Source organism: Rhea americana, unplaced genomic scaffold (assembly GCF_003343005.1).
Source record: "Rhea americana isolate MKP2758 unplaced genomic scaffold, rheAme1 scaffold_109, whole genome shotgun sequence".
Lineage (NCBI taxonomy): Eukaryota > Metazoa > Chordata > Aves > Rheiformes > Rheidae > Rhea > Rhea americana.
In genome coordinates, this window is record NW_028185139.1 from 219,886 (window position 1) to 245,795 (window position 25,910).

Here is a 25,910-nt window from a genome sequence, read left to right on the forward strand (position 1 = left end):
AAGTCTTATGTTGTACCTGTGTCTTTATGATAAAGGCTGTGTCTAGCTGTGTTTTTTCTTCATGCAAATCCTTTTTAAAAACAAATCATGTCTGACAAAACTGGCAAAGAATAACATTTTCTTAATTAGTAGGATGCACTTGAAAGCAGTTATTCTGCCTCAAGATTTTGCATTATGGTCAAGAGTCAAATCTTATATTGAGATTTTCCTCTTTGGGGCTGCAACTCTTTTTCTGCAGTGCATATCTCTAAGCAAGCTGCAAGTGCCAAACGTTAATTCTCATGCCAGCCCTTATGTCTGGGTATATTGTTCTTGGAGCATGGCCAAATACCTCCTATTTTGGAGAAAGGCCTTGGAAAAAGTGAACCAGTCCCTTGACCATAAATCAGAACTGCTAGCTAAGGAACTGTGAAAGCAAGCAGCACTTCCTTGGTTTGGAGAGAAAGGAAAAGGTTGTTCTTTAAATGTGTGGTAGTCAAAGAGAGGAGGAGATGGCCATGTCCCAGCTGAGAACAGTACCAAATGTGATGAGCAGAAAATCAGAGTAATGGACAATCCTTTTATATATCAGCTTGTCAGGCATCATGGCAACACAAGGCTGCATAGGATTTAGGAGTCGGACACAGGATGTGCAAAAGAGACTGTAAAGCAACATTAGTATCTAGCTTCCATTTTCTTCTGAGAAAGAAGCAGATACTTAAAATTAGGGAAATAAATAATATMCTTTAATAATCCATTTCAGTGTGTCTTATTTAGGGGCTTTAGGGAGCAATGTGGAAACAGATGTATTAGCTGTGAACCACATCTCTTAGGTGGAGGCAAGAGGCAGTTTTCTGTCTTTTTTTTTTGTTTTTAGCACTTTCTTGACTTCCTGCCACTGTGCCTGTCACCTGTATTTAAGAATGATGGTCTACTGCCTTTTGCTGGAAATTATACTGCCATTCCTTGCCAGGTAGTTTCCACAAAGAAACATTGAATTCAGAATTTATTTGCACCAACTTTTGCAAATTTCACTGTTGTGTTTAATGTGGTGATAGGAGCCTATCCTTTATCTTCATTGAAATACATYGTGTGGGCAGAATAGGGAAGATTTTGCTGGAGTTAAAATCAAATGCCTTTAAAATTGCCTTGGGTAACTAATAAATAGTGTGTGCAGGATGCAAGAGTAATAGCAAAGTTAATATAGCCGCAATCAATCTTAACTATGTACAAGCTTAACTCATTGGAAAGTGAGTTATTTCAAGTGATTCAAAAGCTTGGTTGAGTCAAGAGAGAGGGATTATGAAAAACATTTCATTAAACAAAAGAGCCTGATTCAGAACCCTTTGTTATCTGAAAGTTAAAAGACGAACAAGAGAAGATAGGAGTCGAGCTGGCTGATGGCAATACTCCAGAAAAGCATCCGAGGCTTCTGTCCTCTTCTGAAAAGTGAGCAAATAAATGCTTTTTGTCCTAACCACCATCTTTCTGAGGACCRCCAGTTGAGACTGCAGCTGGTTGCATGAGTGTTTAGAGTCTAACATATCAAAACCGTTCCTTGTCACAGTGGTTTTCATCTTCTGAGATGATGTTGTTGTACTGGAATGTCATGCTGGAGAATTAAAAGTCATAAGGTGTTTTATGTATATACAAAAATGTTCCAAAGAGGAAAGGAGCAATTTATTTTACATGTCTGCAATRAGAAGGATAAGAAGCAATGGATTTAAATAGTGAGCAAGGGAAATTTGACTTCAGACATGAAGAAAAAGGTGCAGTAGAGAATGTTGAATGCTAGGCCTGGGAGTGCACAGGATCTCTATAACTGGAGGTTTTTAACAGCAGATTAAGTAAATCTGTCAAGAATTAAATAAGGAGAAATAATCAGAAACCTTCTRAACCATTTTTTCTGTGATTCTGTGGTTTTAAAAGTGCTGCTTGAGGGCACGTTGCTTTATGAATTTTCAGGTCTGTTTCATTTGATCTGTAGACATTTTTGTTMATTTTTTTTTTCTTTACAAGTAATGTAATTATTAACATTAGGGCAAATTTACCCTCAAAGGTACACATGAAGCTCCCAAAGGATATTCTTCTGATACTGCCATGAAGTGAAATTAGGTCTGTGTAACTTCTCCAAGAGAACAGTATATGTAGGGAAGAAGCAGGAGGATGGACCTGTGCTTTCCTCCCTGGCAGCAGTTGGGAATAGTCTGTAATTCTGCCCATGGATATACGTCTGCAGTAGCTGAACCGTTCTCTGTGTAATGCGAGGGCGTATCGGATGCATTTGAGAACAGTGCTGTCCCAGCAGAACTTCCAGAGAACTCCCACGAGGATGTGCTGCCCGAGTTAAAAACACATATCCTTTCCTCTCATCATYTCTAAAAGTAACGAATCCTACCATTGCTGAGCTCATGTCGCATCTTCTGGTTCTCTTTTTCCAGAAGCAGCGTTATGCAAGTGTTGCCTAGGAGGTCTCCCCTCCTTGGCAGCGGTCTTTTATGGTGACGGTGCAGATATTGAGCAAAATCACTTTCTAGCATCTACTCCTCAGAGTGATGACTGGCCCTTCCAAATGGATAATATTTTCAAGTTTCATGTCAATTGTCCTTGAATTTAAGTGTATAGACCTTTCTTTGCCTTACTGCCAGTTATTTTTCCTGAATTCAAGTCCTCATCATTTCTTTCATTTTGAATTTTTTAGTCTTCCACTTTCAATTTAGCCCTTGCTTGTAAGGTCAAGAATATTTACAGGGTCCCTTCTGTTATCTTGATAAAGCTATTTTATTCTTTAGAAATGGTCACTATTTTAAAGCTAAATTGCTATTTAAGATCAACTTCGAGTTTTCAAAGACTCAACAGAATGTGTAAAGTGGTAGCAGTATGCGCAAGAACAGATTAATTTAAAGGCACTTGAAAGTTAATATAATGAGGGATATTTTTTCCATTAATGAACTTTAGTCTAAATCTTAAGAGAACATATGTTTTCAAGGATCTGATCTTAACTGGCAGTTTATATTTAATGTTCTACGTGTCCTGTTATTGTTATGTTCACTTATCCCATCTCTGAGTTTGCAATGCTAATGCAAATTCAGAATGATTCCACTTTTTGCAGTTAAATATATCTAAACTGATATGAATATAGACCTGTAAAATTGAGTTCAGTATCAAGATTTTTGGCGTTTCCTCAAGTATTTTGGTATATTCTTGTGAGATTTGTCATGTGTGCCTGGATAAGAGATGATAGAAAATAGAATGAGAAGCAAACTCACACTTAATGTCACAGATGGTTTGTTGCAACGCTAGATGAGTTATTTTTATCTATTGCATGCTTATATAGCATGTTATATATTCTAGTGTGCATATGTCTGGGCTTCCAAAAACAACTTTTAAAGATGGTATTAATTAAAAAAGTACTGGTGATCGTCTGATCGTATTATAAATCCATTGCCATACCAAATTCCTATTTAAAATATATTTTAGGGATTACAGTGAGAATAATAAATGCAACAAAAATCACTTATGTAAGCAATAATAAGATGTCTTGATCTGTGCCGTATACTTTATATGCAGGCTTATTTTAAAATGCAAAATTAATTCATTGATCTCAGACTTAAAATCATTGGTTCAAAAAGAATAGTTGAACAAATGTGTAATTCTTTTCAATTTCTTAATAAATTAATGGCCTTTGAGATCCTGAAGCGACAGAGGAACTCAGTGTAATTCCTCCCAGATGAATCAGTAGGGGGAATAACTGTACCCATAGCAGAATTGTCATGGTGGATTTTAGAAAAAAAACACAATTTATTAGAATTCCTTTAAGTAAGTGAATCTTTGGACAGAGGGGCTTTTAAAGTGATGTAGCAAAGTCTGGTTGGACGTTTAGCTTTAAGCTTGGTCTGTGTTTGAAGGGAACTTTTAGTTGAGTTCCCCATGGAACTTCCCTTGAAAGCAGATACAGTTATTTCTCTTTTTTTCTTCTTTTTTTTCTGAATCCTGCCTTATCTTGTAATGAAACAGCAGCACCGTATGTGCACAATTTCAGTTTCTTTACTTAAAAAAGGTAGTATGTTTATTTAAAATTTCTTTGAGTTTGCGTAAATTGGTAAAACACTTCAGTTATTCGTCAGTAGTTAAATGTGAAACAAGTTGTTTAATTAGGAAGTGCTGTGACGTTTTGTAAAGTTTTGTGAAATTGGTATGTGTTTTATTTAGGTAGATGCTGCATCTTCTCAGACTGTTGCTTTTCTGGGTTTTCCTTCATTCAACCCTTGTGAAAYGATGCTGTCTTCTGCAGCGAGTGTTTCGTTTCTGTTGGCAAAAGTAGATAGTCTGATGCACGATGTGGTTAACTCCGTAAATCGTGTTCTTGTTGTATTCATTCTTCAGGTTGTTATATTTTGTACTTCCTTAATGCAAATTTTGGGGGATTATAACAACTATAAGGAAGTCCAGTCCTGCCTGTTTCCTCCCTAAGGAAAGGAAATAGATGGAGGAGCAAGTAAGAGATGGTCTCTTCAGTCAAGCACCATTTTCATGTTCTTCACCCTTTAGCAATTCTTGCTTCAGAAGTGGCTGCCTGAATGAGCCTTTTTCATGAAGGGTAATCTCCGTGGTGTGCTGGTCGTGGCAGATGTTCTGCAGATGTGCTGTGCGCGAGAGCATGCTAATCCTCAGYGCCTATTCTTGAAGCGATGATAGAGCATAAATGAAGGGTGTGCAATGCCACGACTGTTTCAGGGAGAGGAAGTAATTCAATCTTGAGATCTGTGAAGGTAAGCAGAGAACGATGACTTGTTGAGTTTGCAGTCAAACAGCTGTTTCCTCAAGAATGTGGATCTGCGACTCCTGGATCTTCCCTGTCCCTAAGCCACAAAGTGCTAAAAACTGGGACGACGTTTGGAGGAAGTAGGATTCCACATCTGACCTCTTCCTTAGACATTTGTTACTGGCTGCTGCCAAAGAAAGGGCTGCAAGCACTTAAGGTCTGATTTCTTACAACCTTTCTTATATCCTAAGGATAACAGGGAGGGAGCTGCTAGAGTAACCCACTCCCTGCCAGGAGATCTTGTGATTTGCAAATTAATGCATTAATAGGGAGCTTCTCTCCTGGCAGAATTATGGTTTTAGCCCCACTAGGTCCCTACTATGCTCTGCCAGTTGTTGGATGAAGACTGCAGGGAGTATAAGGATGAATCTTCTCTCTTTTTTTTGCTTCACTTTGGGTGCCCAGAAGTAACTTCTTCATTGTGTGTCTCTTCACTGTGTGGCTTTGTATAGCGTGGAAGCACTAGACGTGGGGCACCATCCCCAGGCTGCACAGGAACGGGGAAAGTGTCAGTTCTGTTCAAGTTTCCTGTGCCTGAGTATAATAATAAATAAATAAATAAATAAATGCAAGATTTGGCCTCTCCTGTAATACCACGGTATACATTTTACTGTCTCAGGACCTGATATTTAGCTTGCTGATTTCAACATTTATTTTTAATACTCAGGTTAATGTGGGATAAGTACTGACTTTGTTTTGATTATGCCTCTGCTGAAATTGTTTCAGATAAGTGGTAAAACCTTCCTCACCCCTTCATGCAGCAGAGCTTTTAGTTAGCTGAAAGGRCGCGTTAGAGAAAAGCGGCTGTTATTTTGTTATTGTGACATGTCTCAGCTGACCACTGGTTTGGCTGCTACAGTAGATTTTACTAAAGATGGCCATTCTGGACCTGTGTAATTGTTTATAGTCAAATTTGTTAGATTAAATAACAAAATAAGTTTGCTATGCAATGCTTCCACGTACTATGGAAATCTGTTTCATTGCTTCATTATATTTGAATAAGAAAGCTTTTTAGGAGCCAGCTGGGGCTGTATTGTTTTAAAAGGTTGCCACAGATGTGAATGGAGAAAGCAGGAGTGGGTTTGGTGGGTTTTTCTTTTTTTTTTCCTTTTTTTTTTGAGGAAAATGTCAGCAGCAGCAAAGATTTCTATAGCCAAAGCCAGCGATGAGCCCAAGATAATTATGAGTCTCATAATTTTCTGATAACAAGTGCGGGTTTTGAAATAAACAGGTCTTATTAGTAGTCTTACTTTAAATAGATAACATATATAATGCTATTTTTATATGCCTTTTCCATTATCCTTGTATTCACAGCAGCACATGAGGTTAAAACAGCAATTGCTGGGAAATTACAATTTCCAGAAGGAAGCTGAAAGCCTGTTCGTTCTTCTTCCGACTTTGTCTTGATTTTCGACAGTTCTCTGGACATTAAAGCTCCTATTTTTAAAGGACTGTTKTATGAACAAAAATGCAAAAGCCGCTTTCTGGTAAGATCATGTTACCAAAAGGCTGTGCTCACTTGCTAAGCAGGAAGGATATGCTCACCRGTTAGGTGAGAGAAATTATATGTGAAGGTATTGCCTTATAAAGTAGCAGTGGAAAAGCTAACTTGATTTGTCCCTGCTTGTTGAATAGAGTACAGACAGGCTGCGATTTTCATGTAAGCTAGAGCTAAAGTCGTCACAGAAAAAGCTACCTTGGGCAAGCGTTAAGGAAGAGCAGCAAGAATTGCATATTGTTGCTGTTTCTGGCTTTCCGCTTGGTTTTCGTGTGCCTTGGGAGGGGTGACTTGAGGTACCCGTTCCTTCCTTGCCCCACGAGCCTGAAGGCAGAGTTCCTGTTTTGCTTGTATATTATGCACAGAGGTAAGTTCTGCRAGAGTAAAACCGACGGTAGCGTTTACTGTTGTTAAGTATGAATTTACAGCTATAGTTGACAGGCTGCATATGCCATTCTGATTCTAACTAGAAGRCTTTGTATCGTCTATCATCCATTGTCGAATGAATTACTATTCTTCTTGTTCCCAAATCAACACAGTAGCATAGTGAAAAAACAGCCTAAAGGGTATCGTGTATTACAGCATCGTTTAGTATGTCATGCAATTGGAATTAGAAAGTGGGACCTAGTAATCATAAGGCCTGAAAGCTCATAACATGAGGTTAGTGCCCTTTTGAATCTTGCACGACAGGGGCCTTTTTCAGGGAGCAGATGGAGTAAAAAAAAAATAATGCCCTTTGCAAAGGACAGATCTGTTACCTTGTCTGATAGTGTTGTGACAACGCTGTCACAGCTATCTGACAAGTTGTCCTCTGCCGGCTATTAAAGCTCTACCTTTTGATCCCTTCCTCTTCTGTTCACTTTTTTTGGTTGTTTTCGTTTGTTGATTCTAATAAAGGTCAATTTACTCGAAGAATTTTGTACAAGCGTGGCCACATTGTAACTGGGTCAGTGATCTGTGGTGCAATCTTTCCAGTGTCGGAATAGTTCCCATTTTCAACCAGGTGGTTAGAATACAGTACTGACCTTTTTAAACAAAAGAAACGCTGGTTTGTGTGCGAGTGTTTAATTGCAAGAAGCTATTTGATAAGAAGGGTCAGGTCAGGCAATATACCCGATTTGTATACAGAAACAGTGGAAAAGGCTGCAATGTGAAGACACTGGTGTTAGCCTCAGAGCAAGAGGCACCCTGCAGATAAGAATACACTGGGGCTTCAGTCTATACAGAGCTTAGTAGGACACRAGCTAAGTACTGAGGATGTTGGTGTTATCTGTGTTCTGGTCCTTTGATGTCAACATCATTTTATGTTGCTATTTTAGTCCAGGGTTATCTCTCTCAGTCTTTATTATGTTGTAGATAGAACTGCCTATTGCCTTTTTTTCTTTCCCTGATTTATTTTTTTTTTTAACTTATAGGAGTGTGGGAAGGGAGGGAAGAAGAGAAGACAAAAGATCTTTTTAACACTTATGAACTAAAAATAGTTAACTGGTTCTTCCTAAGACAGAATAAATCAAGGTAAATAGCATATTTCCAGGTACTAGACTAATTGAGTGGGTATTCTGAAAAGTGGGAGGGTGATGTTTTCCGAAGAATCAAGATAACGTTGAGAGCCTTCAAAAAGAATAATTTTGTCTGATAGTCAAGTGTGTGTGTAGTAAATGAAGCCCCATCCTGGGCTGTCATCTGAATCTTGAGTCAATCTGAATCTCTGAATGTCATCTCCAGGAGTATGCTTTACAGACTTTATTCTTAGTTGAATTGCATTGAGATTGGATATACTTCACAAAGTATATCACAGTATTGTCAGTTCATATCTGGGTTCTGATATGCCAAGAGTTCATGCAAGACATGTAATTTCTTAAAGCTGGCAACTTCTGCCCAAGTGAGTCTGGTTGTTTGCTTGTTCTTCCGTTTTTTTTTCTCCAAGCATGCGTTTGCATTAAAACATGCTGCTTTTGAAGGTTTGTGTTTTTGCAGTTGAATGTCACCTATACTGGTTTGGTCATTCTGAATCCAGCCCTTGGTAAAAGCTGGAGGGCTCTGTGTTTTGGCACTGCTCRGGAGTGGGGATGCTAAATGCTGGATGACTTTCTTTACCAAGCCACGGAGAAACAACTTGCCTAAGGAGCAGTACTTTTATGATGGCATGAGAGAAGCAGAAGTAAAGTCGGAAGAAATAAGGTTTGTTGGGCCAAAATGATATGAAGGACATGAAGTATCACTAAGTGGATTGTCAGCAACTTAATACGTGGATTGTTTCGAAAGTACATGCAACTATAGAGSTATTTGTAGGGAATGCAAACACAGAACTAAGAGATAACTGCATCACTATAGTCATTTGTTCTGTGTCCTGTAAACAAAAATAAATTGTCCAGATGCAATAAGAGATTGTTAATTTAATAGAATACAAGGCCATAGCTTCAATTTTCCAAGTAGCATGAAACCTATTAGTACATGTTTGTTTTAAAAGCCCAGAATTAATCTTGGTAGACTTGCAACAGATAACCATATTTTAAAACCACAGTGTATTGTTTTGTGGCAAAAATACAATTCCTTAATGCGTAGGATTCAAAACCTTCATTTCTTTTTGTAAGTCTTTGGGATTTGTTTTCCAGCTATTGTTTCTGCAAATGGTGCAAAAAAAGGTTTGTGAAAGGGAAATGCTGCATGAAATTACAGTGTCTGAGATCCATTGTTTGACATACTTGACTGAAAAATTACATGGTATATGTGGTATTCTCTGAGTAATAATTTACTTCAAATGACATGTTGGCTAAAATGTATTTTGGGGGTATTGTAGCTCTAGACTTGGCTTTCAGAACTACTAGGAAGTTTTCTGTTCCCCGGATGATGTTGACAGCGTCTGTAGATAGACAACAAAAATTATTTCGGCAATTTCTAGCTCTGATACTGGCACCTGAYGCAACCTGTCACAGGAGAAGAAGAGAGGTCAGGGCTGTACATGGCACTTCTTCCTGCTGTTCTGGGAGTTCTCAGTGTTTTGGCCTGCTGGTAAAGAAGAATTTGAGGGTGGTACCTTCATCTGTATTGGTGAGTGAGGGGTAGGGGAGTCCAGTATTTTGGTACTGCTGCATCTTTAGTCAGTGTGTCCTCAGGGGCTGGATATGATATACAAGATAGTTGGCTCTAATCTGCCCTGTGCTTCCAGCTGCTCAGAGATTACAGCTAGTGAATCAAATTCTCTGAGAGAGAAATGCTTTATTTACTCAAACTAGTGGTCATACACATACATTAAATGGCATGGACAGATAAATTCACTGACTGACTGGTCACATCTTAGTAGTCTTAGCAGGAGAGAGATTAATTTGCCTTTTCCTGAAGAAATGCCTTTGCTGCTGCCCACCGTGTGCACACTTTTAGGCACACAGTGTTTAATTGCAAGAAGCTATTTGATAAGAAGGGTCAGGTCAGGCAGTATACCCGATTTGTAAACAGAAACAGTGGAAAAGGCTGCAATGTGAAGACACTGGTGTTAGCCTTGACTCACTTGTCACTTGTCTGTAAACCTAGTTGCACCCTCCAGCTAACTTTGGCAATTTCTGATGGAAATTTTGGGTACTGTAGGTTTAAGGTATAACTGGGAGAGGTTCTGTAACTGTGGTTAAAAGTCTCTGGATTGTACCTCTGCTCTGCTTTCAGCTTTTCATGGGGAAGAGAAGATTAAGGGCATGATTGAGCTAACACAAGAGATACAACTCTAATATTCAGCTTTTCTGGATAACTAGCATCCCAAGCCTTTTAGCTGCATCTCTGAGCTTCTCCACACTTACTCGCATGGAAGCACTTTTCTTCCAGTCCTGTTTTCTGACCTTGCACCATAGAGAAGAGTTGGACCAGAAGAACTTAAGCCCTGGGAAAAGGTCAGCCTGCATGGACACTGTCTGCTAAACACCAGCAGTATCAGGAGGGTAGCCCAAAGTCAATGAGCACTCAAAATCATGGTAACCCTTGGCCCCCCACCTTTGTATTTGCACTCTTGTGCATCCACCTTGCAGACTGTTGCTTTCTGCTCTTCCTCTTCTCTGAATAAATGTGTGTAGTGCTTCCATGCTCTGTTTCAGAGGTACTGCTCTTCCCCAGCCCTCCAAAGAAAGCAGMATTTAAGTTGTTAGCATTAAATGGTGGATGTAGGGAGACAGTCAGTTTGAGGTACACTGTGATTAAGGTTGAACATGCATCTGTTTGCAAATTTAAACAGACTTTAAATCTGGCTCAAATTAAAATCTAGTAAATAAGGGTAATTGTGCCTTAGTTTCAGTTGGTTTTTGGAGGCCATGCTGTTTGAAAAGTGGCAAGCTGTTAATTGTGTATTAATTAATTCTGTTGCAGCTTAATGATACGCTTTGGGCTGCAGGCTTTAATTCAAGGCAGGAAAGGAAGCGCTGCTGAATGTGCTCCAAAGGAGCTTTTCAACGTGAGGTGGCCCAGGGCTGGGCGAGGGGATGATAGGAGGACACTAAGTGTCCAGCAGTTGTGGTTGCCTGTGCACACGAGCGAGCTTGAAAGGCTTTGGCAGTGTTTGAGGAGCGATGCAATAGGACCGATGATGTTGGGTGCCTGAACGTGATTTTCTTCTGAGCTGCTCCGAAACAGCTGACAAGTGCAGTTTCTGGAAGGCAGCTTCTGCAGAAGCTCGTTGCGCGTGTCCTTATTGCCACCTTCTGGAGAGGGAAAAGAATAAGGTTTAAGGAGAGTCCAGCAGAGATTGATGTCCTTTAGTTTTGACAGTTATGCATGCCAGCTTCTTTTGGTTTTGTACAATCACCTATTCGTATTGGTGTTTGGAGACACAAGTATACATAGAGCAAAACCAGTGTACTGCTGATGCTTCTGGAGAGAACATCACGCTGTTTCAATCCCCTTTCTATCTTCCATCATTATTGCACACTTTCTGTAAATAGCTTATTTTTCCAAGTACTTGCATCTTCGGGGGGAAGGGGCTTGCTTTTTAGCATGTTACTGTAAACTGTAAGATCATGGAAAGAAAAATAGCTTGGAATAAGCAAATAGCAAAGCTGGTACTTCTGTGAAGCGCTCTCTGGAACATGTATGTACCTTGAAATAAACCTGCTCTTTATTTTAATGAAAACAAGAACAGGACTTTTTGGAACTGCTCATTCCTAATCTGTATCCATTGCAGTCAGTGAACTTTTTTTGTGTGAAAGTCAGCAAGAATGGTAAAGCTGTGCCCAAATGTTTTGTGGTAATCTTACAAATATATAATGCTACCACCAAACCAGCTTACTGAAGAACTATATATGGATAAAAGGGGAGAACACTGCTTAATTCACAAATTAACAATGCATGCTTAATTTAACAGTTATTGTAATAATTTATAGAAATCATATTGGTGCTTCAGGAAAGTAGGCCTTGACACATTTGAGGGGAAAGACAGAATGGACCATGAAGTAAATTGTATATGTTGACTAGTACTTCTGAGACACAAATCTTAGCACAGTTAGGCAATACCCAGGATGTTATGGAAAATTTATAGGAAACCAGAGCAGCAGCTAAATAGACAAAGGATCTCAAATGATGCATTAGACCATTTAAAGTGGGAAGACTATAAAGTGGTGAGTTTAAAAGACTTCAGAGAGCCAGAAGCAAATCTAGCTTTCCAAAATACTCACCATAAGGCCACCTGGCTCCCCAGTGACTATTGTATTCCCCCCACCCCCCTCCAACCTAAATGGTTTTCTTGTATCTCTGAAATTATTGCAGAGCTTCTGTTAACAGTTCTGGTTCCAGGAATCAGATACCATTTTTCTTCTTCCCCTCTCTTAAATGAAGTCATCTTTTTAGCAGCTGCCATCTCAGTAATGAGTAGAGCTGCAAATCAGTGCCTTCTGCTGTCTGCAAGAAGATCTGAATCCCAGGCCTTAACCCATGTAAAGCAACAACCTGCCTTGAGCAATTCCTCAGAGTGCTTCTAAAATCTGTTAAAATGTAATGAGGTGAGGGGGATGTTAATGTCGTTTTTAATTTATTTTATTTTATTTCCTTACTGTCTAGTTTTTCATCACGATTAAAATAGCACTTGAAGCTAATGGCGTTAGAGAATATCTGTTGTGCAGATAAACGCAAGAGGGGATGTTTTAGTGAAACTGCACTGAAATAACTTTTTGCATATCTGAGTATGTATTCTTTACAGCATTTAAATATTTAATACCTTGAAGCCAGTGTCCCACTGCAGATGAGATTCATTCACAAAAGCAGTATATATTGTGAGGTCTCATCATAAACCTCTAATGTCTTTTTAATAAACTGACTCTTGAAAAAAATACAATTGAACTGTGTCATAACAAGCTGCTTTGTATTTCTTTCTTTAGGTGAAAAATGTGTTTTGTATGAAAGCAAAAGAAGGCAGAAAAAAATCAATTCGTGCCGTAGTTGCTATTGGAAATGGAAAAGGGGCTGCAGGTATGTGCAGTTAATGTGTGTGAAAGGTACCACATTAATCATTGCTTGGAATAAGACTTTAGGAGGCATGGTGATTGAAAGGGATGTTTTATACATTCTCTTTTTGCAAAAGAAAATTTACCCCTTTTTTCCACTAGGCAATATTGAAATACCTGTCAGAATTGTGAGAGCATTCATCTATAAATGTATGTTTTATAATCAAATTATGTATGTATTCACTAGGATGCTTTGTTTTGTATAAAAGATAATGGGAAGAGTAATAATACATGATTAGGATTGGGGAATATCCTGTCCAGTGATTAAAAACAATTTTTATTTATTTCTAGAGTAATACAACCTGCCAATGGCAGATCTTATCAGAAGGGATTGTGTAGGCTTTCCTGTACGCTGTTTCATTTTGCTGTAGGTAATGTGTGTTGAAAGCGGGATGGTATTCAGCCATGCAAATCTGCATTCATTCCATCTAACCTGAAGCACCTAGCTGCAGAGTGTAGTTGTCTCCTCTCCGGTAAAGCAAAGCGATAGGCGCCTGCAGAAGGTGTCTGGGATCGCAGGTGGGCTGACATGCCCCGGGAAATATTCATCCCCTCAACTAAACTGGACCTGGGCCWCCATCGTTAGTAGAGCAGGTAGAGTAACAAAGAAATGAGACTCAGTAGGTGTGGATTTTGTTTTCTGGTTTTGAGACTCACTTTCAAGTTGTTTGGGTATTTTTGGTGTTTTGTTTTTGTTTTGTTTTTTTCTTTCCTTTGCCCTAACAGCTCTGATCCTTCTGCAGCAAAGGACAGTGTGACTGGTTGTACCCTTTTCTGCATTGTTTTCTAGCTAGAATTAGTGGTGGGTTTTTTTGTTTTTGTTTTTTTTTTTGTTTGTTTGGTTGGGTTTTTTTGACTAGGCTGACATCATAGACGTCAGCATAATACCTTGTAAGTATTATTGTTTCTGATTTAAGAGTAAAGACTTGCTCACTGGTAGTTTCAGCTAGCATGGRTAGTTATCTTGATTCAGAAATTTGTAATGAATCTGTCAGAAGACTCTAAAATTTCTTTTTACATTGAGCCTTTTCAGGAAGCTTCCTTATTTTGTAGAAGTTCAATCATAAGAAATTCACTTTCTGGGCTTCCTAAAAATACTTTGTTGAGACTTCTAGTGAAAAAAGAATACTCACAGCCTTTTGAGTTCAGTCTCATAGYAACTTGAGTGATCTATGGCCTGACCCATTTGTAGGTTTTCTATTTATAAAGGTCTCTCCAGCCGCTGATTTGAAGTCTAACCGTAGAAATGCTGTAAACTGCATAAAGTAAATGAGACAAATTGAAAGAAACATGAGATTATGAAGGATCTAATGCCCCAGCTGTAAACAGAGACTTTCTTCTGCAAAGACTGGAGAAAGATACTGGCCGGAGGGATTCAATAGAGTTTTGTTTCCCTTGAAAGAAAACTCTTAAGCATGACTGTGCTGCAGAGTAGCTCTGTCCAAGCAATTTCTAGAAGCAATCAAAGCAACTCAGKGCAGCATCTAACTTGGATGAACCAGTCCTGCCGAGAAGGTCCCAGGTGACACCATGCTATTGCTTCAGACATTGGTAAGCTCGCACACAGCAAAGGCGTAGATGGCTGAGACCAGGCATGTTGTATGGTGTTCCCTTCCCAGAAGTTTGCAAAATGCTGCAGTAAATAGTCACGGTTCGTTCTTCAAGTGAAGTGCGTAACAATCTTGGGCAGAAGAGCCTTTGAACTGGTCGGAATCATTTTTTACTGAATGGGGAGAACAAAAATTCACTATCTTGAAGCTTCTGAAGGGGTTATGTGCAAAGTRAAGAGTTGCAAGAAAACTTCCCACCATCTTTTCTGATTCAGTTATCACTGTTGATATGAATTCTCATGTAGAGAAGCAGGTGCAATTAAAAAGATTAAAAAAAATTGCCCCCACAGTTCTGTGCCTTCGAGGTCCTGCATTTCACTGTGTCAGTTACAAAAATTATTAGGCATCCTTTATTTGACAGGACATATTTTGCTTTTGGTAGCCAGGGTTGGTYGGATTCTAAGCCTAAGTGGGCTAAGATGTGAGGATAAAATTATAAAAGATAGTGCTAATGGCTCTTAWACGTAAAGTGATTAGTAAAAGAGCTGTATAGCCTTTTACACTCTGTACTGCATGGAGTTTCTTGCRTGTTTTCAGTTCTGTTCTTTAGGAAATGGTGTTGATCTTTCTCTCAACTTTCAAGTATGAAAACCATGAGTTAAAGCTGTTGTTTTTTGCAGGGTAAGTTTTATTTAAGAAGCACCCTTGAATATAAAGCACTAAGTTTTTCTCCCAAAGGAGATAGTTTTCTGTACATTCTCTTGAGGATTTAAACCCCAGTCTACATTAAAATTCCTGTCAGACCTCAAACAGACTTAGAAATAAGAAAGCTATACAGAATTAAAATGAGATTTAGCTGGGGGAAAAAAAAGGAAAAAAACAAAGTGAATAGTTCTGAAGCAAACAATCCAAGTCATGTGCATCTATTAGGGGACAGGAATATAGGATGCATTGTATTGATGACAGAGGACAGGAAATTGCATTTGCATTGTGTGACTAGCAGAGAATTTTGAGTGTATATGCACTCATAAAGCATTTGCCTCTTGAATATAAACAGTTTCCTTTTATTATGACCTGAGGAGCTACCACTGCTTATGGGATGTATGTGAAACTTTAATAAGCCAAGCATATTTTCAGTTGCCTACAGTTTTGCAGAATTTCATCTCTTTGAAAGATTCAAGTCCAGATGTTTGCCTCAAGCTGAATTTTAACTGCAGTTTGGAGGGGGAAGAGGGAATATATATATGTATATGTAAACACACATACATATATATATATATGTACACACATACATATATATATATATATGTAGAGGAATGTGTGGTTCTCCTGCAGGAAAAAAAGGGGTCTGAAAAAGGCTGCCTATCTCTTCTCTGAAAGGCATTTTCATGAAACATATGTCAACGTGTTATTAAAGGCTCACTTTAATGCATATCTTTTGAATGATTGAAATGAGGCTACCCAGGTGACCTCATTTTTGGCATTTTTATACTGATTGACTTCGCAGTGACTTCACTCTGTTCCTGTGTTCTCTGTGTGTGTGTGTATGTGCACACGCAAGTGTAAAATAGCACAGTTTCCTTGCATTTTCTTGTGTAGGAATTAGAAGGTGATAGAGCTGCGTTGCCTCTGGGAGCCCAGTAGGCGCATAGGAGAAGCTGTTTTGGGTGGACGCCAAAGGCAGTCGCTACCCTGGACTATCTGCTGCTTCCACACCAGCCCCCAGGCTTGCTGCCTCGTCCTCTCTGCCTGCAGCACCGTKTCGCTCGCAGAGCTGTTGCTCTCCTAGATCTCTTCCAGCCCATTTCTGCTGTGAGGTCTGCAAGAAATGAATGAGTCAGTGTTGGCTGTCAGGTCACTGCCCATTGATTTTTGGATTAGGCTCCGWGGCAGAGGTAACTCGCAGCCCCAGCCAACACAACAACAGAAAGACCAAAAAACCACAACAGCTAAATCCATGGATTTAAGATCCAAGTGATTTGAAGTCGATCTGTCTTGACATTGGTGGACTGCGGAGCTGATCCTGGCAGTTGTCACATCCTCCTGTTCCCACAACGTGGTCAATTGATGCCTCGCACTGAGCCAGCTCCAGTACTCTGAGGCTGCTTTGCTATCTCTTCATTGCTACCACAGTTCACCTGGTAAATATCAGCAGGTCAGAGAGGACCAGGCACCAGTTTGCAAGCTGACAGTCTGTTTTTTCTCTCTTCTTCAGACAAGTGGGATTTTTTTTTTTTKTTTTTKTTTTTTTTTTTGCAAATGCGCTGTTCTGTTTGTAAAACATGGTTTTCACGTTCTCCGTTTTGCTAATACAAACCCAGTCATCTTTGCCTTTTGGGTCTTGGAGCCACTGTTTGTACAGATGCGGCAGGTATATCTGCATCGTYTTCCTTCTTGTCCTTCCTTCCCCTTCTAGGCAGAAGACTGCTTTTTTGGATGAAGCAATCACCGTTATTCAGTTATTTGGAACAAATACACAAAAGAAATGTCTTTAAGTTAAACCTTACTCATCTTTCTTTGGTAGAACCAATCAGCATTCAGTTGATAGATACTTATAATGGCTAAGTTTTGCTTTCTGTTAAATGTGGTTTTCTCTGAGTCATTTTCTGAGTATGATCTGTGCAATGGAGTAGAAATAACAGGGACTAAACTTGACTGTGAAAATTCTCTTCTTTTTTTTTTTCTCCCTTGGCTTTCTCAAGGTCCTGCCTGGTGCATCTCTCAAATCTCTCAATGAGAAATAAAATGAGTCTTTTCTRTCTTGCAGGTTTTGCAGTGGGAAAAGCAGGTGACAGGATGAATGCTTTACGGAAAGTATGTTGATTAAAAATAAGCACAAATATTTCATACCTATGYGTTTTTGAAAACAGTATCTTTTGTGGTCTGTATGTGGAAGTATGTCCACGTATATGACTTTTCCATCTTTGTAGRTGTAGGGAGGTTGCTATGCAATGAGGTTCTGTTAATACACAATTCATTTTTTTTCACCTGCTTTCTGACATAATTTGTATGCACAAAGGGTTCAGGTAATTTTTGTATTTTTTCCAGCTATTTTGATTTCAGGTTGGGGTATTTTGAAAGTAGGAACAAGAAAAAGTACTTTTAAAAATAATTTTGAAAAAAAGATTTCTTCCTTCACCTTTTTATGGTCTATGCTTGTCCCCCTTTGATTGTTTATTGCTCATACCTGTATAGCATATAAGGTCTGTTTTTACAGCAGTTGTGTAGGTATTTTTCTCTTATATATACACATAAAGACTTTATTAAGGCTCCTTTAGATGTCGAAGTATTACTTATAATCTACACTAATTTAGTTTGTGTTGTAATGCTCAATAGCAATGGTAAAATAAATAAAGCTTGGTATAGTTGTTACTAGATTAAGAAGTTGGCTCTRTTAGGAGAAAAAAGTTTTTTGCATAGAGCATTTTGATTTCCATAAACTAAGTGGATTAGATGCAGCTAACCCATTTTTTTGAGGTTCCTTCCTTGTTTTTCCTATGTAAGTAACTGAACAAAAGTGAATTCCAAATACATTGCAGAAAAATTCTAGGAAAAATTTGTTTTGTGTCTTTCTTTCCTAGGCAAAGAACAAAGCGATACGCTGTTTACATTTTATAGAGCTGTATCAAAACCACACAAGTAAGTATTATGATTTTTCTTAGATCCTTTCTCTRAGTTTCAGTAAGTACTGAATATGCCAACAGCTCATTGTACAGCAAGAAGAGATGTTAACTAAAACATTTTTGGGGGCTGTTGTATTATTCTGTGTGTCGTTTTGTTTCTCCAGCATGCTATATGAAATCTTGACCCCAGACTATTTTTGCTGGACAGCAGTAGTGTCAGAGTATGGAGCCTGTCAGTTTGTGTAAAACAGGTCACTGTTATCTGGGATAAATACGCAGTTTACTTTTATTCAGGCCTGTACCAACAATTACAGGAAGGTGCTTGACAAAAAGTTGTGTTAGCATTTCATAATATGAGCTATTGTTTTTAAAATGTTAAATCGAGAGATTGAGCTCCCTTGCACTCTCCCTCCTCCACCATATTTAAAACGTGTATACTTAATGCATAGTGGGAACTTAGTTATTTCAGGCTCTTCAAGTCTTATGTAACAACATCACGCCAAAAAAATGAGTCTAGAGTTCCTTATGAAGCAGAGAGAAGGCTGAAATGGTAACTCTCATGTATGGAGAATCCGAGAACACTGAAGCCTGAGGGGAAATTTTAGGTTACAGGCTGTATTACTAGAAAATGTAAATACCAGGAAGAAGGTTAAAGTGCATTGCATGTGAGCTTTCTTCAAAGCTAAGTGAGGATGATTAGATGCATACTTCAGATTTTCCAAGTGAATTCTGATTTTGTTTGTGGAACAGTRAAGTAATATTCACAGGTGTGTAAGCAGTCTTAATCTACTCCAGAACTTTACCTGGCTTAACTCTTCTCTTTAATAAAGTCCTCAAAGCAGAGCAAAACTATCTGCCTGTTCAGATTTCTGAAAAAGAAATGCACTCCTTAGGTATGCTAGCTTAAAACCTTTTTGCAAAGAACAATTATGCTATAATAATGCTTTTTTTCTCTCCCTCTGTTCAAGTTTACCATGACATTAATGTGAAATTTAAAAGGACAGCCATCCGCATGAAGAAGCAAAACAAAGGTAACTAAAGCTGCTTGGAAATTTTGAAGTTTTATTAATTACTGCCTATTATTTATTTGAAGAAGGTAAATTTGTACAATGTTCACTTACTTCAGAGGCATGTCATCTGATTCTGGTCTGCCATATCTTAAATGTTTTTCATTAGAAATTCCTGCTGTAGCTCACTTCATTTTTGTTTTTATAAGTCAGTGTTTCTGCCCTTCCCACTGGGGAAGGGAATGCTCTAATTCCTGGTTTTCTTTTACCCTTACTACTTCCCCTTCCTCTTGGCTTCCAGTCCATGTCTCCCTGTGTACTTTGTTTTTTTTTCTCTCTGTTTTCCAAAATTGAAGCTCCTYCTGCTCTGAATTCCTTAAAATGTGGAAAAGTTTCATCTCCTCCTAATAGTGTAACTGTTGGAGGCAAAGGCCTTTAGAAGTATCTTGTAGGCATTTGTTTCCACCATACACCCCATGCATGTTATGGAGAGCTGATGGACTCATTCWGTTATTTTTCACTTTTTCAGTCACTTTTTTCCTGACAAGGTTAAGAGATATTTAAGTCTGCAATACTGGGAGTGCTTCAAATGTGAATCAGAGTGCAAGTGTTTCAGATCCATGCCATTYGAATAGCAGCATCTGTCAAAACCCCACTGATGTGCCCATTCCCCTTAATCCCAAGCTGGGGTAGAATGGGCAGCAATCCTCCCTCAACAGTCTTAGACTACCCATGGCCTTGAGCTGGAACCAGGACAGCATCCACCCAGCTGCTCCATCAAAACCATTACTGCTTTATTTTTCCCTAAAATAAAAGCCTATCAAGAGCRCCCAGTGTGGAAACTGGTATAGTGTCTAGTGAAATTCCCTGGCTGCTTGCGCTGCGCCAGACCAGTACAAAGACCATCTTGCTGTTGCGTAGCAGCATGTTTGATCAAGAGTTTGATTTCTGTCTTTGCAAGCCATTCACCTTCACTTTGATCTTGGCTGTAGTAAGGACAGATGCTTCTCTAAACTCCCTTAGGTTAGATATAAGTAGTACTGAGTCCACACCTGGTGGCTCTTGGCTCTTTAATCTGTTCTTCTGCATACATTAAAAGTATTTCAGAGAAGTATTTTCAGGCCACAGTGGTAYTAAGTCACTGTTGATAATTGTGAAGCACAGCATCCCAGCGTGTCTAGTGACAGCAGCTCGGCACCGGAGAAGGGGGGCTCACCTCCTCCCAGGCTTCCCTGGACAATTTACTAAGTAGACATCCTAGCAAGACACAGCAAACAGGTGATGTGTTATTGGGCAGGAAATTGAGGGAGGACCATGGTAGCTCTCACCTCAGTTTTGGCCAGAGAGATGCACAGTCTAGCAGACATTGCCACTCAGTCACGTATGTGCTGTCCCTACCAGCTTCCACTCGAGCACTGGCCCTCTCAAGACAGGAGGGATGCAGTGCTGACTTTCTGCTGTCCCTTTCTCACCTTCAGAGCTGTTGCAATCTGTGCTTTGACGGCCTCTGGCGATGCTGGGGGATACGTTCACAGCAACCATGAAAGCTGGCATCATGCTTTTCAGGATTGTACTGTAAAAACTGTTATCATATGAAGTAGTTTTTAAAGATTAGCTTATTTCTAATGCATTGCAGTTCTGGGTGTGGTTCACTTTATCTTCTAGGCAGCTTCTGTTTTAAAGAGCGTAAGTGATGATACAAGGTCATTTCTTTGCATGAACCTTTGAAGTAGACCCTTATGTGCAAATGTCTGATTCAACTTGTTTAGCATAACTTTGCTTTCAGAGCAGATATAGGTAGTGGCTGTTTTGCAGAGAACAGATTTAGTTGCAGCTGAATGTCCTAATGGGTCCTGTAGTTTTAACCTGCAAACAGGAAATAAATTCAGCTACATGATTCTTAGTAAATCATTTTAGTTTCATTATGGTAAGACCTGAATTGCAGGAGCGTTTAATGATTAGCTCATAATGAGTCAGAGACCTGGGATAATTTTTCAGAAATAACTGCCATTATGTTCTGTTTCTACAACCTTTGAGTAAGCTGAAGGGTTGACACTTTGGACATAATGTTTGATTTTTGTGTAGCTAATATTCTTGTTCTGTACTGTCATGTTAATAATATGAGAAGATAATTATTAATGTTCAAAGTTTTTAACATGTATTTTGCAAGCATCTAAAATTGCTATGAACCTTCAGCACAATTTTTACTAGATGACATTATTTTGGTTCTGAGATGAGGATTTTTTTAATCAGTGTGACAGAAAAGTTGGTATCATGAGCTTTAAAAAATCTTCTCAAAGCAGCAGGCATYGAGTTGGATTGTCTTCTCATTTAAGCTTCTGCAGTTCTGCATTTAATGACCCCTCAAGGTCATAAATTACATAACTTGACCTGTAATTTTTAAGATAATCAGTTTTAACAAGCTTCAATTTAGCCTTCAATATAATAAAGCAAAAACATGCAAAGGAATAACGCAACTGAACTACATGTTTGACCATGCGCCTACAAACAGTGATGCTATTATTGTTAAATGGCAAAGGTTGGTTCTCGTTAGATGCTGTTATTTCCTTTCAGTAGGACACAGAATAGGACATTCCTTCCCACCTTGTCTGATGTGCTGCATTCCTGGACCTCGGAAACAAGAGCAGCTAGGGCCACCTTACAACTAATATCACTTCACCACACCGTCACACCGTTGTCCTCTTTTATTGCCATTTTGCTGTTGGCTTTGAGAAACAAACTACCTCTCCACTGCCTCCTTTTTTTTTTTTTTTTTTTTTTTTTTTTTTTTTTTTTTTTTTCCTAGAAAGGATCTATCTAGCTAACAGACTCCTATTGCCCTGCCCAGGAATATTGTTTCACTACTCTTACACACTGAACTTCACATACGAAGACTACTGATTGATCTTACTTGGAAAAATGTTTAGTGTGTATTTTGTTCTAGGCTTCAGACGTGCTGCAGCAGCATCATTCTGCTGATTTCTAGTTTATTTTTTGTCAGTTATAACCCCCAGATCCTTCTTCTGTTGCTGTTCAGTCAGTCTTTCCCATTTTGCATGTGTGCACAGCACTTTGCATTGACCTTTGTTAAATATCCGTGTTTTCATTTCAGACTGTGTTTCTAGTTTTTCAGGCCTGTGTTGACCTCTCTTCCTCACCCCCCCAAAATGCTTGCAGCCTTTCCTGAGTTTGGGTCCTCCACCTATTTTTTCAGTCTCTTTTTCACTATCCAAGTTGTTAATGAAGGTATTAGCAGGAACTAAAGACAGAACAGATCCTCAGCAGGATCTTCTTTGGAGAATACTCTCAGCTTGGTAGCAGGCTGCGGGTAATGGGGACTTATGCTTCAGTGATGCTTTTTGTATGGTCATTACTTCCTTTGTTTATTTTGTGAGAAAATTGTGCAGAACTGTGTCAGAATATAAAATCCATTAGCACTTTAGTCCTAAGGTAGCATCCATTCCAGAGAAGAGAATTTGGTTAGTTTGGCGTTAAGCATGCCTGGGCATTTTTGGACAGTTCTCCAAGCACCTAAAACCTGATTGAGAATRGCATGTTCTATGCCTGTCTGAGCATTGAATTTAAGCTTGATTGATCTGTACTGTCCCAAGTCCCTCTTTTTCTCTTTTGAAAGACAGACCAGTCCTTTGGGTCTTCCTCTGTCCTCCCTCGCTGCCAGTTTGGGCCAATGCTTTGCACCATCTGAGTATCTTGCCAGCGTTTTCAGTTGCAAAACATATCCATATGTGTGTGTGTGTGTGCGCGCATATATATACATATGTGTGTGTGTATATGCATGTATACATATACGTGTGTGTGTATAAATATATATGCACATATATATATACATATATATATATATATATATGCAAGTGTCCTCCAAAAACTAGGAGAACCGTTTCCACATAATGAACATTTTCCATCCTGTTTAACTGCTGAAATAAGTCCTGCATTTCTTGCAGAAGGTTTGATGTTGTCTAAGAAAAAAAATCCGATGTGCTCCGGATAAGCACCACTGGGCTCACTCAAGAGTGTAGCAACAGATCAGTAAATACTATAGGTTGAGTGCATGTGTGTGAGAGAGAGAGATGCATCGTTACGTCCTCATAATGTTACAGGTTGTTTTCGGGTCATATGTCCGTGCAAAAATGGAGTTTGTAGGGACGGTCTAGATAAAGCCCTTCCTGATTTTTTCCTTAATTCCTGCCAGGCTTTGAGGTCTGTATTATACCGTAAAGGCCAGATTCRTGGCAGCAGAGGGAGCTGACTGTAGTTTAGTGGTTACATGACTAGTTGAGACAYTGCAGAAGAAGATGTAACTTGAGCTGAGCAAGCTCATTGCGGGCTCTGGGCTCTGTGTCCACCACCATGCCCCAGAGCTGCTATTTCTAGCATGTGCTGGTGGGCTGGAAGCTGCYCAGGGTTGCTTGCTTGTGCTGCAAAACATTTTGTCTTTTGGGATGTGAGCAGCTCTTAATCTTCATCTGTGATAGTTCTTTACACTTCAGAGCAGTCACGAGAGTACTTTGCTGGCCACACTGAGGCCACTACCGTGAGTAGTGCACATCAGTTCCTAATGTGAATTAATAAAGGGAAATGCAAATGGATTTAAAGGGCTGTGAAGCCCAGCACTGATACTTGTAGCTGTACTCTGAGAAATTAGCTCTTCATGTTTTTCCCTCTAGGTGTAGTATATGTACACTGTCTTCCTTTAAGGTATCAAAGATTCTTCCCATTTGCTGTGGCATCGCCGTGGGGCAGTGCTGTGTGCTGAATTCACGTAATTACAGCTGGTGGATTCCTATATTTGGCTTGTTCCCAGTTCCTGTATGTAGCACTCAGGCAACTGTCTCAACAAATAATTACAAGAAAGCCTAATGTTTTATTAGAAAAGCTAAGGTGACCCTTAAGTATCCTTTTCTTGAATTTATTTATCATTTCTGTAAAATGAAAAATACCCAGTCTTACAGTCAGGACAATATATTAGACAAGTACAAATCCAGGTTTAAAGAGCTATGTAATGTGAATGTCTATATGTGAACTTAACTCAGAGTAGACTGGTTCCTTAGTGTGGATTTAAAGAGGATCCTGTTAGTTGGCTACTCAGAAAATCTAACATTGTTTGCTTATAACAGGTTGTGTTTGGAATAGAGAGAACTCAGAAAATGTAGTTCATAGGAGGAGTACATTTTAAATGCATCTTCTCTTGATTACCTGTGTGTATTYTTCAGTGCAAGCAGCTTTCAGTAATATTTAGATGTCTCCATTGTCTTTTATAGGCCTCACTGGATTAAACTGCAGTCATACAGCATGAGAGCCGTGGGCAAGTTAAAAATGTCTAAGCACAACTTTTTTTCCAYGGTCAAAACTTGCGGTTGAAATCCTTTGCTTTTGTATTAGGAATAAATTTTGTTCAGTGACTGATTGACTAATTTGCTGGCTGATGAGTATCATGTATTAAAAATCTACAGAAASCTGATGGAATTGAGGTGGGAGAACAGCAAAGATGCAAAAGACCAAAAATGAAATGCTTTAAGTCCCTGGAAATGAAACTTTGACAAACAGCCTTTCAGAGATCATTCACATGTAATTGTATCTAAAACCTGATTCTGTCTCCTAGCATAGAAAACAATATTTTTCTCAAATGTCAGAATAAATKACTTTGGAGGGTTATAGTTTGTTTACCAATTATAGGTTAGAAGAATAAGGGAAATATCGGCACAGTAAAKCGTGCAGCACTAGAATATATTATTTTCTCAGCCACAAGACTGTCCTGGAGAATGCACTAATCTGTAAGCTGTCTTTGTACTTCTTAAGTAAAATACATTAGAACTATCACAAACCTGTTTCCAAAGATTAATAGAGCTAGGCCACGTGAAACAAGTCTCCCTGGGGAACAAGAGAGCAAAACTAGACTTCCAAAAAAAAACCCCTAATCTAGCAAGTCTAAGAAGGCATTTGCAATTAATGCTAGTGAACTGTAGTTATGCATTTGAGCTAATAYAACACTTTAGGATGGAGAGGGATGCAAATGAGATGGAAACCTCTGTTGCGTTTGTTGAGTTTGCAATATAGTTGTCTCGCCCTCCCACTCCCCTACAAATTCCAAATTTGTATTATTACAGGCTTTTGTAATTTCTCTAGCGGTTTACACACACACATACACAACTTTTTTTGAACGCTCTTTTTGCTTTCATGTAGTGCTTACTGCTTCTTCAAGCTTGATTAAAATAATTCTTTCCTCCAGAAACAGAGGAAGTATTTTACTATTATTCCGTCTTTCCAATGTAGCAGTAGCTCCCAGGAATCTGTTATCCGCTTCATTTCTGTGCCCAGTTCTTCACGTTGTGCCACTAAGGTAGCAATGGAGTGTAATTCACACTGCTTTGGGGGGCCAGAAGGAAGTGATGTCTCTGCACAGTACCTTGGCAATCTGCTGCACTCGCACAGTATATACTATTCTGCTGGCCTTTGTAACATAGGACAAGCACGACTTCTTTGTGGCTATTGCTTGGGGGCTGTTGTATCTTGCCCCGGCTGCGTAGCAAGTCAGGCAGCGTGTAACATGTTCACATTTTGGAAATGAACTACAGAGTCTGAATTCGGGTGTAGTGATGCCTTCCTCAACCTGCTGGCAGCTCCAGTCCCACCTCAGCTGCTCAAAGCTTTGCTTACCAAGAGTTGAGTAAAATAAAACGTGGTTGTAGGCAGCAAGAGACACCAGTGCCAGTGTGTGCTAAACATTTTTCCCAGCGACTCTGTCTTCAGACCAGTCKTCTTTGCTGGAGCATTATTGCTTGCAGGTGACATAGGACCCTCCCCCGTTTCTGTGCGCTGCATGTGACAGAGGTCTTGAGYACAATCTCAGCCTTTAGGAAGGCACTGTTAGCCTCCCTGATCCAGCTGCAACCTCCCCGGGGATGGGACACGCTGACGTTACTTCTACTGTGAG

The 25,910-nt window shown here is 39.3% G+C and overlaps 1 protein-coding gene across 1 annotated transcript in view; it reads left to right on the forward strand.

The window, feature by feature from the left end:
* MRPS5 (mitochondrial ribosomal protein S5) overlaps positions 1-25,910 on the forward strand; it is a 59,544-nt gene that overhangs the window by 30,289 nt on the left and 3,345 nt on the right. Inside the window, exons 6-9 of the mRNA XM_085311262.1 lie at positions 12,653-12,743; positions 17,096-17,142; positions 17,910-17,967; positions 18,920-18,982. Of these exons, the coding sequence (XP_085167388.1) occupies positions 12,653-12,743; positions 17,096-17,142; positions 17,910-17,967; positions 18,920-18,982 (259 nt within the window). The remainder of the gene's footprint in view (positions 1-12,652; positions 12,744-17,095; positions 17,143-17,909; positions 17,968-18,919; positions 18,983-25,910) is intronic.